The 12,901-nt window shown below is 39.6% G+C and overlaps 1 protein-coding gene across 2 annotated transcripts in view; it reads left to right on the top strand.

Moving 5' to 3' along the window:
- The first annotated feature begins 2,134 nt into the window (after nucleotides 1-2,134).
- Nucleotides 2,135-12,901, top strand: part of LOC130927335 (M-phase phosphoprotein 8-like) — a 28,223-nt gene continuing 17,456 nt past the window's right edge. The window contains exons 1-2 of one of the 2 annotated variants that reach the window (XM_057853096.1): nucleotides 2,135-2,381; nucleotides 9,262-9,420. In XM_057853096.1, coding sequence (XP_057709079.1) covers nucleotides 2,295-2,381; nucleotides 9,262-9,420 — 246 coding nt within the window. In that variant the 5' untranslated portion in view covers nucleotides 2,135-2,294. The remainder of the gene's footprint in view (nucleotides 2,382-9,261; nucleotides 9,421-12,901) is intronic. The other variant, XM_057853098.1, reaches the window with a different exon arrangement.

The raw sequence follows: 12,901 nt of genomic DNA, 5'->3' as shown, positions 1-12,901 counted from the left end.
TATATTTTGAAGATCGCGCACAATATTGACTTTTTTAAATCATAAGGAAATGAATAAGTAGCCAACATAAATGAATAAAAGTCCAAAGTGCACATTGACAGCTAAGATGTTCAGAACCTCCCCATCAGAGCAAATAAAACTAAATATGATTAATTAGCCTCCTTAACTCTTTCCTTGCTCTTAAAGATTTGATCCATTTTCTTTTGCATTGCCTTTTTTTTTTTTTCCTGTTTGAGAAAACATGCACATTTGGACTAATCAGAGCTAACTATCTCTGGTGCTCACATGTCAGTATGTCAGCCAATTGAACGGATAAATGAGTCCAGGCATTTTGCTTTGCTGTGTGCATTCGCACATTGACGTGACTTGTCATCGTCAGACTCAGATTACTGCAGTAGCTGGGGAAACCTCTATGCCGTCCGTGGAATAAAATAAATATCGGTGGAAATGGATTACGCTACGCAAGTACTTTATTATGCTTGTTGTTAACACTTGTGTATGTAAATCTGATGTTGGTAGATTGTTTTCTTTTTGGAGATGAAATGCATGTGTGTCAGCTTAGTTTTTTTTTTTTTTTTTTTTAACAGCGTTTTGACAGTTGCCGTCATATTTTCAGAATCAAAGCACCGTATACCAGAACTGCGTTCCGGCCCTTAATCTTATACCAAAACTGCGTTCTTGACCGTTCTGGCCCACTTTCACCCCTTCCTATCACCAGAGGTGTCGCGTCCTATTAGGCAAACCAGGCATTTGCCTAGGGCCCCCAGCCAGCAGGGGCCCCCAGTGGGCCAACAGATTTTGCACACGCAGCTTTACTGCACTGTCGCAGCGACAAGTGTAGGGAGTGGTTCATTACCATGGAATCATTTGGCAGATTATCTAGTGATTCTGTTATCAATCCCAATCAGCACCAAGCATGTCACGTAGATTATACATGTTTAAGAAAGTCCAATCAGCTATCAATACCACATGATTGTTTAAAGAATGACTCACCAAGTACTCTCTGAAAAGTCCTTGCTGAGTTGTTTAACGTTGCTTTTCAAAGGCCACCTCATTATTCATGTGACTACTTAAAGAAATGGGGATTTTTCCCAAAAAGTCTATTAATGGGTCTATCGTATTCCTCGTCGAATACTCTATAAGAAAAATATAACATATATGCATCTAAAACAATCCTAAAGGATTTTATTAGCAATTTTAATACTCCTTTTACAGAGGTTCCTTGGGTATGCGTACGTTCCCATAGCAACCAGTCCTGTTATTGTCCTACGTCACAAGCACTGCGTATTCTAGGAGCGAGAATAGGCGTAAGGTGCGCATTTCGTGCAGAGGACGGCAACCTGTTAAAATGTGTGCGTCCATGAACGACTGTAAGTGTTGAGGTGGTTGCAGCTCAACGTTGCATTTGTAGGAAGAATTGACGGAGAATAAGCTGTCTTTTAGCCAAAACTCGGCGTATTTAATTTCCATTGGCATGCGGCACTGCTGTCTTCACAGGCAATCCCACAAATCAAAATCATCAAAGTCAAACACAAAGAAGTAATAAATGTAGCACTTTAGACAATTAAGTCCCATCCTGCCATCTTGTGGCGAAAAGATAATATGTCAATAATAACAAGCAATAGGAACATTATTTCAACATCAACTGAGGACACATTTATGAATACAAAACATTTCCTCCACCATTTCTCTCAACAGTAAGTACATGCATATGAGTCAGTGCAAAGTGCTCAGTTTTCGCCACTTTTATGAATAATGCAATGGGGGGGGGGGGGCACTTTGAGTTTCCTAAAAAGCGCTCTATGAGCGCGAGGCGTTATTAGACTTTTAATTAAATATGCTATTGCTCCAAGTCCAACTGTCCCCGTTACTTGCACACGCTCGAAGGGCCCCATGTTAGTTGTTGCCTGGGGGCCCCAGGGACCGTTGCTACGCCTCTGCCTATCACCTGTTTAACCAATGAAAGTGGAAGGATTTCAAGTTGGCACTTATCCTTTGATTTTACTGAAAGTGGCCCTCGGGGAAAAAAGTTTGGACACCCCTGATATAGTTTTTTTTTTTTTTTTTTTTTTAAATCTCTAAATGGATTTCCACTACTGGTTGGTTTTTGAAAGAGGTATCGGCGAATTCGGACTACACTTGAAGGCATCACGCTGGGGGCGCGCGAGTAGGTTTCCTGTTAGCGGTGGGTCGAGTCGCCCAGGTCAGCGAAGTACCACGTGCCCGCCATCACCTCACCTCACCGAAGCTGGCCTCCGTGGACTCCGCCGCCGGAATAAAAGTCGAACGCGACGATGGCGTGCAAAAACGTGAAAACGGAGCCGGAAAGCGAGGAGAATGGATACGAAGTGGAGAGGATCATTGATAAGCGCGTGGAGGGGGTGAGGCTAACCGTTGTTAGGAGGCTAACTTAGCGGCTTGTCTCTCCCGCTGAGGACAAGCACGCAAACAGCTTTGTGGAGCATTTTTCGGTACATTTGACTCGATGCCCAGGCCATTTGGTTAGATTTAATAACTCATTTATGGCCAGAAGACGTCCAAACGATGGCTAGTTGCAGCTTGTTAGCTGTAGCGCCGCGTTGCTATTTTTTTGTTATCAACTCTTTGATGCATAACACGTGCACACATTCTAATTCACAACATGGGTCAAAAATGACCCACATTCTAGTGATGGGATTTTCGGCTCTTTTCGGTGATACGGTTCATTTGGATCGGCTCAGTGAAAAGAGCCGGCTCTTTTTGGCTCTCAAACGGCTCTTTTAACTTTAGCTTTTCTTTTAAATATTTATGACTAATTTAGCATATATATTGATAAATGACTTGGTGAACTAAATATTGCACTCTACTGACTGCAAATAGCAACAATTATCAAGCAAAGAAAATGGTTTTTTACTTATTTTATTGAACATTAAAAAGGCTCCAAGCAATAAACAAGCAACAAAATTAAACTTCAACCAACAACAATCAAACATGCTGCATCATAACAAAAATAGTGAGTAGTAACTGCAACAGCAGCAGCGAACAAAACAAACATAAGCTACTCCTTGCTTTATTTTCAATTTGCATTCAAGAAAACTAAATACTTCAACTTGGACGGGCTGACCCTGCTCCTTCTCTCAGTAATTATTTGTCCAGTGTTTTAGCTAATTCCAGATTTTTTTTTCCCTCATGGAACCTGCAGATGCATGTGTTGACTTGCATCCTTTATTTGAGAGAGGGGGGGGGGGGGGAGAAAATGAGAGAGAGGAAAATTACCGAGCCGGCTCTAAAGGGAGGGTGTCACTTTGTACCGACTCGTTCGCGTCCGACACATCACTACCTCATTCATTTCTAATTGTTATTTCATAGTAAATGAGTTTTTCCTCAATCTTCTCAAATCAGTTCATTTTATGATTGGATAAGCCAAATATTCTTTAAGTATCGTTTATTTATTAACGACTTATAATTGCTTCCATTTTTATTTTCATGCATTATGAGCATGAACTTTTTACGTTATGATAATAGGTCTACACACATTGGCCAAAAAGGATCCCTTCTTCCAAGAGTGATTTAATATATAATGGCTTATTAATACCTGAATAATTTGTTTAAAATGATAATTGGTATGGAAAATGAATGAAAGAATAATTCAGATCTAGAGAAGATCTGTGTAGAGCAGTGGTGCAAAATCACTGCTGCAAACCTGGTGAAAAGTTACAGGAAATGTTTGACCTCTGTAATTGTAAACAAAGGTCACCGTACCAAATATTGATATTGATTTCTAAGAGTTCAAATAATTATTTGCAGCAGTATAATACAAATAAATTGTTTTTTAAAAATCATTAGAGCTGAAACGAATACTCGAGCAACTCGAGTAACTCGAGTTTAAAAACTGATCAGAGTAATTTTACGGTATTCACCTCGAGTATTCGTTTATTTTGATGTTACGTGTGTAGAGGACGAAGCAAAAAAACGACAACAACAAAACTTACTGCAGCAGACAGCCGCTACACACGACGCCGACGTTGCTAGATACTTGCCCGCACGATGCTAGTTGGTAGCAGGTAGCGTCTGATGCGTCTCAGAGACAGGGGTCGCGTTAACAGGATATTTTCCGTCGTTGACCGTTTTTTTAAAACGGTGACGGAAAAAACTGAAGTCCGCCCGTCATTTTGACAGGTTGCAATTCACACCCCAGACCACAGGGTGGCGAGTTAGCATATTTATTAGCTATTGTCTCTCTTAATGCATGACGTCGTTGGCTATTCTGTCAGAATATTGTAGCGTCACCGGGATCTGGCGGCAGCACCGTGATTGACACATCAATGCGAGGTTCTTATTGGTGCACCCGGTGTGCCAGCGCGTGATCCAATTGGTGGATTAGATTGCTGCCTGTGTATAGACAAGTTTTCGAGGTACCGGTTTACTTCCTTATGTCTTCCTTCCCCTTCCGTTTCCGCCTGTTTACCATTGAAGTCAATGGCGGTGGAATTGAAGTTGGAAGGTCTTTATACAAGATTCCGGGAATGTTATTTTGATGTAGGCGGGTGGAGAACCAAGCCAAGGCCTCCATGCTTCGTACCATGTCGATTTCCAAACCATGGGTGCTCGTACTCGTCATACAGGAGGGACGGAAGGAGATGTACAAAACTGACAGCTCCTGCAGTCATGCCCCCGCTGATATGGAAGGTAATGTGCTCTAAAAATACGAAACCTAAAATCTGGTGCATGAAACGACTTGTTGCCTTTGCTATTGATATTACGATGATGATTGTAATTACGAAGTTTAATTGTTTTTACAACAACTAGCTTCTGCTACTGCTGCTATCCGCCTGTTGCTAATTGTGTTTGAATGCACCGCATAAATCCAAGTGTTACAAGTTTTTATTCGTTTGTTTACAGCTGGGAAACGCTGTTATAAAAGGGAAGACAACTTGACTTGTACGTTGATGGACATATATCGAACATATATCGTTTGCGTTCCACAATGATGATGACAGCTCGACTCCTGGGAGAGGCCGAGAGAGAGGCAGGAATTGTGACAGACTGTGGTTCGCCGAGATCGCCGTGATCCAACTACGAACTTGTGAACGGCAGCATCTTTAAATATATGCTATTGGAGCTGGAATTACCGAGGACGGGAAAAAAGCACATCTAAATGCCGCCGAGGGCCTCCGTGATGTCGCTATTTGTTCACGAGGCTCCGGAGCTCTGCGGTCTGATATCACATTCTCGTATGCTATTTTTGCAATACTTTTATAAATGTAATTTATTGACCTGTTTTGGAGTGCACCAATCATTTAAAAAAAAAAAACAAGAAATGGAATCATGTCTAAATGTTTTATTGCGATCAATGCCTGCAATAAAAAAAAAAGAATGACATACTATCTGTGTTAACATATGTACATAACCTTGTAGCATTTCCTTGTAACAAAACAATCCATGTCAGCCCTTCTGCAGTCGGCAAATGTAATCTAACTTGTAATTTCACCACATTTTGGTCACTAATGGCCGTAGTATCAATCCATTCCTCACGTTAACACAGGCTGACCGTTGTTAATAATTTTGTCCACGAATGATCAACGAAGTGACACGAACTGCTATCCAATCTCATCTACGTGTCATCTAGGTCGTGCTGAATCAATTTTTGAAGATTCCATGGGTTGCTCTGGCTTGATTTCGTAGTTTTATCGTCGTCAATACACTGCTAATACACTGCTACTCAACCGGACCGGAAGTGCGAAGCAGACATTTTCCTAGATGGCGGCGCCCATATTTCGCTCAGGAAACTTGTCTATAGACCCCAATCACATGACGTCACAACTCCGCCCCCTGACTGGAGCAGCCATATTGTCCGTCAGCTCGTCGTGTTTACACATTACCGCTACGTACATGCCTCCTATTACGGCGTGTTTTTCTGCTCGTTAACATTAATAATCAAAATGGCGAAGGCGTGTGTGGCGGTCGGTTGCAGTAACAGAGAAGATAGACGGAGAGACTTGAAGTTCTACCGTATTCTGAGAGACCCGAAGAGGAGAGCGAGATGGACTGCTGTAATTCGGCAAGAAATCGGGGCACCAAACGATCACCACAGACTATGTAGTAGTCATTTTATATCTGGTAAGATGCATTTAATATATATTTAGAAGATTTTGGGCTGACAACCACAATTAAGATCATTGTGTGACGTTTGTGATTGGGGTCTATATGGTTGCCTCTTTTTCTTTGGGGGTGGAGTTGTTTTGTTAGTGTTGTTGGCGGTAAGCAGAGTAAAAAGAGGGAGAAAAATACAACTTCAGTGTCTAATTTTTCGCCGCCAAGCAAGCGTTACAAAATTAAAAATGAATGAAAACTAAATACTATTGAATATGTCATCATTATCATTTTAAAAATTTCAGTGACTGGTAAAAATAGATTATGACCGGATTTTTATGACCCTGTCAGTCAAAATGACAGACAACGAAAATGTCTAGCGCAACCCCTGCTCAGAGATCACATGTATGTTGAACTAGATGCGAAATGACAGACTCGGCCGCGTCTGGGCAGCGTTAGTAAACCGCCGCCATCTTAAAGCAGTAGAGCGCTAAGCGCTAATAAAGAGCGCTAAGCGCTAATAAATAAGATTAACGTTACTGTCACAAGCTCACGTAACGTTGGCCCTGCGGAGGGCTAGGTTTCTATTAATTATGACCACTGTCGATGCGTGGCTAATGTGTCTTACATACAGGCTTTAACATAACATAGCGTTGTGGAGTGATGAGGGTGTAAAATAAAAACTCAATAATGCTAACTATCAATTTTAGCTCAGTAGTCATTGCTGGATAAAACACCAAGTAGCACTGGTCCCTAATGTGCTCCAATACAGCCTGTATCATACATTTATTTTGAACACTGCAAAAACTCAAAATCCTATCAGGACTTACAGTTTAGACGAACTTAAAACTTAACTAGAACTTAAAAATGGCTTGACACGAATAGAAATTCAATTGAAACACGCGGGGAAAAAAATCCTAACTTTTAAGTGATGTGTGTTATCAAGCGTAACGGCATTTTTAGGTAAGATTATATATATATGCATATATATATATATATATATATGTATATATATATATATATATATATTTTTTTTTTAAAGTTTTTTGAGTGAAAGCAGTGAATTAGTCTTTTTTTAAAATTTTTTTTATTCTAGTTACATCTGAGATGCAATTGTTGGCTGTTTTCAACAATATACATCGAAAATAAAGACATTGACTGAAAATGGATCAAGATTAGATGAAATGGCTTGTTTTCTCATGTATATTTATAATTGCTCTTCACCTAAAAATATATTTGTTTTATCCGATTAGTCGATTAATCGATAGAATTTTCAGTCGATTACTCGATTACTAAAATATTCGATAGCTGCAGCCCTAAAAATCATACACAGCGATTTCTGGATTTTGTTTTTTGATTGTCTCACAGTGGACAAGCACATACTTTGAAAATTTCAAACTCACCCATCATTTCCAACTGGGAGAACTTTCAAAATCACAGGGTGTTCAAATACTTATTTTTCCTTCCTGTATTGTAGCATCGACAAGAACAAGAACGCCTACTTTGTGATGATAATACACACTCATCAGGAAAAGTGATAGATTATTTTCAATTGAACCTACCTAGAAGCCATGAACAGTATGTATTAAAACAAAAAAAATGGTCCGAGTGTATAACATCCTCTAGACCAGTGTTTTTCAAATTTTTCTGTGTCACGGCACGTTTTTACATTGGAAAAAATCTTGTGGCACACCACAAACCAAAAATGTTCCAAAATTACTTTCTGTACAGTATATTATGAAATAATTACTCAATATTTATACTTACTCAGTGTGAATTATTATTCTTTAAAGATTTTTGGCATTGACCACATCGAAAACTCCATAAGAGGTGGTGATAGATTGAAAAGGCTCTTACAGAGAGAATCTTTTTGGATATATACCGTACATTAAAAGCGACCCAATATCCCGGTTTAAATGGAGAATTGGACTTTTCTCCTTTTTTGTAAAGTGTTGGGGCTCCTTGCATTATGCTTATTGTCCTTTTTTTTCCCCTCAATGCGCTATAAATTTTCAGTGTGTCTTGTTTATCTCTTCTTGCTATTAAAAAATAAAAAATAATATACGTACGTTAGTCATTTAAAAGTTTGAAAGAGGTCTTTGAGAACATAGTATTGATAGATATATGTTAGATCTTCTATCTTGGAAAAACTAGTTTAAACAATGAATTATTATTGTTGTTGTTTTTCTGCCTTATAGCCTTTGATATTTCAAGTTGAAACACCTTAAAAAAAATTTTGAAATGTCATCTTTAAAGGTCCTTGGTAGTATGTAATATTCCCCCCCCCCCCCCCGTACTTGTGTTGGTCTGCTACTAGGATGTTTTTTTTCTCTGCTGCTCCTAATTGACCTGCCCTTTGACCCCAATCAGGTGAAGAGTGTTCACCTGGCTATGCTGAACTTACAATTGTCCACTAGTTTTAAGAGGTGGTCTGAGCAGAGTCACTGTTTGTCTTGATGAAGCCCTACACGGCCGAAACATGTCTGCATTTTTTAATTCGTACAAAGCCATGACTGAATAAAGGCTTTTTATTTTTGTACTTCTTGAGTGCCTCGGTTTTTTGAATTATTTGCTTATTTTATTTGCCAAGATAAAAAAAAAATCGTATCGTGTTTCCAAACAAGCAAGATGGAGCGCAGCCTAGCTTGGCACACATCCTAAACTCCGGTGAGGAGGGAGAGGCGGAGCACAGCACACATGAGTGACACGACCCAAACACTGCCACGTTGCAAGCTGACGTACTCCACATAGAATATGAAAATGTCACACGTTGTGAACATATGACAGAAACAACGTCTCGTCAGAGGAAAACTGGCATTCGTCTCATTATATTCTAGTCTACCAAGCCACGTTTTTGGCTCATCACGCGGCTCACGCCATGAAAAAAATGTTCGTCGACGAAATGGATTCCTTATCATTGTTGACGAAAACATCACTGGTATTAAACACATTGCCTGTCATTGACAAGCAATGACGTCCAAACAATTTTAAACTGCGAGGGCTGACTGTGATTGATCATCTTACAGTGCCGTTGACGGCGCTAGACGTCCAATCCATTTTGATTGGGAGGGCTTATTCGCCTCCATCCTCTCCTCAAAATGGATTACACTCAAAGCATTCGTATCTGAAAGCAAACATCTTGTGATATGCAGCATGTGAGTGGTTTGCTAAGTATACATTTTTTTCTAGGGTGAGGTGCTGTATCGGGTGCGATGGAGAGGTTACTGCTCGGACGACGACACATGGGAACCTGAAGGCCAACTGGAGGACTGTCGAGAGGTCCTTTTGGCCTATAAGAAGGCCGCTATAGAACTTGCAAAAGAACCTGAGGAAAAGAAGCCTGTACTGGTGAGCCCACTTCACTTATTAGTAGATGTTTTTCCAAGTAAATTTTCCATTTTTCACTAACGTTTTCACAGAATTTATTTTTTGTTTTCGAAATGGTGAAGACGAATATCGTCAAAACGTAGTAAGATGTGTAACTTTATTAGATTAATTTTAGTAATTTTTATGTCCCTATTGTGACCAGTGGGTTGAAATGGGTTAATATTAGAGCTCAACCGATATGGGTTTTTCAGGACCGATACCAATTATTAGTAGTTAAAAAGGCCGATAACAAATTTTTGGAGCTGATATTCATTTGCTGTAAAAGCGTAAAAAATTGAATAATGCAAACACTGAACTTCTTCCTAAAGCATGTTTATTGAATCTCACAAATAGAAAATAATAGCTCCAGAAGTTCCCGAGGTGCAATACAAGTTTAACTCATTTACCGTTACCATTTAACCAATAGGAGAACGAGGTGAATACTAGTGCAGGAAACGGCAGGCAGGAGAGAGAACCGAGGCTGCATGTGAGCCAGAATAACCAGAGCTACAGCAGGGCGGTAAACCGAAAATTTACCGTCACCGAAATTCTTCACGATGACCGACATAATTTTGACCATTGTCGGCAAATTCGTTAATTTAATAAAACAAGAAAATATAGTCTTTTCATCCCGCTTTGACTCTGTGTTGTTCGGCTATGTTCATTCCCCTTTAAGAAAGCAGACAGTGTGCTTACGTATCGAGTCGTGGTTTTCAGGAAGCCAAACAAACAGAAGCCTGGTAGGCTAACGCTACAAGTAATCTGAATGGAGTCGGGCTTTAGTTAGCTTCGCCAAACTTTCACCCGACATTAAGTAAACTCTTGGCGGGTTCCAGACAGCTTTCACCCACTGTCCTCCCTCGTTCTCACGATTTCAGGAGAGGATGCTTTCAGTGCTTTCTTCTGGTAGCCAAGCCACAGGCTAACGCTAGCGGCTAACAGCGGCTACAAATGAACGTGGAAGAGTCGGATAGCGGCTCTAACCTTGTCGAAACGGCTGAAATTAATGAGTGGACTGGGCACGGACTTCATGTAGCAATCATTATGTCGCGTTATTTGGCATCTCTGTGTGATTTCTCTGAAAGCTTTCATGATGGTAAAGCACTTAGCATAAAGTATAATCCAACAGTGAAGCCTATATATAATATGACAGTTTAATGGCCACAGCTATTTTTCTGTATGTGTTTGCTTTATTCTGCCATCATAAAACCTTAAATTTCAATTTCATTGGCATCAGAGCAATACAGCTTTAATCTGGTTGTGTCTGTGTGGGGGGGTACATGTATTAAAAAATGTTTCGGGGGAAAAAAAAAAACTGAAACCTTGAAGTAAACACTTGTGTTGAATAATTATGTCACAGCAGCAATTACCAATAAGTTGTCTGGAGTGTACTGTTAAAGCTGCAAGTCATTTGTGTTAGAATGACATGTTTGCACAGTCGTCATATTGATTTTTATAATGTTGTACATTTTTCAAGTCATACAAGCTGTTATAAATGTTCACACTAGAATTCTTATTGTTTACAAGATTTTTTTTAATACTTAATGTTTAGACTGCATGTGCAATTGTTAAATTGAAAGCTGGTAAATAAATTTAACGAGAAACGGTTAATTTGTATTCCATGCATTGATTCAAATTATATAACAGTCCGCTTGGGCGAATTTATTGTCAGTTATCGTTATCGAGGTAAATCTGCTCAATTTATCGTGATACGTACTTAAGGCCATATCGCCCAGCCCTAACCAGAGCCAAATCTCCCGTGAAAAATAGCTCCTGTTAAGTTAGCGTCAAGCTTGTGTATTTAGCGGTAATATAAGCGAAGAAACACACTGTTGAGTCAAATGAAGTGGCATGCTCTCAGATGGAGGGGGGCGCCTCATATCGATCCCGTCGTCCGCCTTAGACGCGTTATTTTCGGCTGGGACTTGAGCTGATGGCCGGTGTCGGCACAACACTGGCCCGACGTGTGGTGGGAATAATTCTTGCTTCTTAAAGCTTTTCAGAAATACAGTGATCTCTCGTTTTTCGCGGTTAATTGGGACCAGAACCCGCCGCCATAAGTGAAAACCGCGAAGTAGCGCCCCCCAATTTTTTTGTGCTTGTTCAATGTATTTATTTATATTTAGCATTGGGAAAAAGATACATATATGACATGTTTTTTTCACTTTTTTTCCCCCAAATTATAATTTATAAATGGTTTTTAAGCACTTCAAAATGTAAGAATTATGATGTTTTAAACATGTTACTGTCCCACCGAATCATCTCTAAACAAGAATATAGTACTAAGATAAGTATAAGTACTTATAGTATATACTATAAGTACTAAGAAAATGCTTGGCTTTATTAAATGCTTCATAGTGAGTCTACTCAAACCCTGTCAAGCTGCTTACTTTGTTAAACGATGATTAACGCATGCGTAAACCCTTTCTATGATTGAATTTTTTTTTTGATTGAAGTGAATTTTTTTAAAACTCATTTGCTCACAAAAACGTATGAATATGTTCTATTTGTAATTGTTTCAGTGTCCCAAAAACGTATTTATAGGTCTTTTACGTTTTTTTGTTTTTTTTTTTTGCACAAAAAGGCATCTCTAGGTTCTGATGCAACTTCGCTACAATGCACAATGCTCAAAACCCACTTTAAAGCAATAAAACTGGCCACTGGAGGGCAGTAGCGCATTTGGTAAGAACTCATCTAGGACCATGAAAGGAAGTGAAGAAAAATAGTCAGGAAACGGAAGTTGGAAGGACCTTGTGAAGAAGCGTGAGAAAAATGTAGAAAACGATGGAAAACAAAAGGCAAACAACACTGGAGGAGTGTTTTGGAAAGAAAACGACACAATTGTTAAAGAAAGATAAAAAAAAAATCTATCTTGATGAGACAGACGGGGATGAGGCAAAAGTTGACCCTGTCTGCCGAGACAGCCATGGCCACAACTAGGAGTGTGACAATATCTCGATACAGCGATGTATTGTGATATTTTGCAACCCGATCGGTTGTCGATATGCTCCCTCCAAGTGTCGATACTTTTATTTGACATATTGGCCATGCAATGGAGTATGGATGCTGTAAACTGCTCAATGTCTGTTGAGTAATTCCTTGGCGGTCCACTACGGGCGTTCAAGAGTGGCAGTGAAGGTAAAGTGCGCACAAGTCGTCTAGAGAAGAAGATAGGAAGCTACAAGTGGGTTGGAAAAAAAAAGCTTCGTGAGAACAGTGGAGGAAAAAGGGAGAAAAATATTGCTACAAATCACACACGAGGACTCACTTTAGATTTTACACCAACAAGAAAGGAAGCAAGGTGAACAAGGACTTTGCTGAATGCAAGAATTGTCTAACAAAAATGAGGTTCACTGGCAGCTGGTGACAAAGTGGACACCGGATTTCTTCACTGCTTCTCTTTCATCACTTGAGGTAAGAAAGTTTTGCAATGTAATTGATTTTTTAATTTTGACGCTTTATT

The sequence above is a fragment of the Corythoichthys intestinalis genome, chromosome 12 (assembly GCF_030265065.1).
Source record: "Corythoichthys intestinalis isolate RoL2023-P3 chromosome 12, ASM3026506v1, whole genome shotgun sequence".
NCBI classification, from domain to species: Eukaryota; Metazoa; Chordata; class Actinopteri; order Syngnathiformes; family Syngnathidae; genus Corythoichthys; species Corythoichthys intestinalis.
The sequence above is the reverse complement of the archived record's forward strand: the minus strand, read 5'-3'. Positions and strand labels throughout refer to the sequence as shown.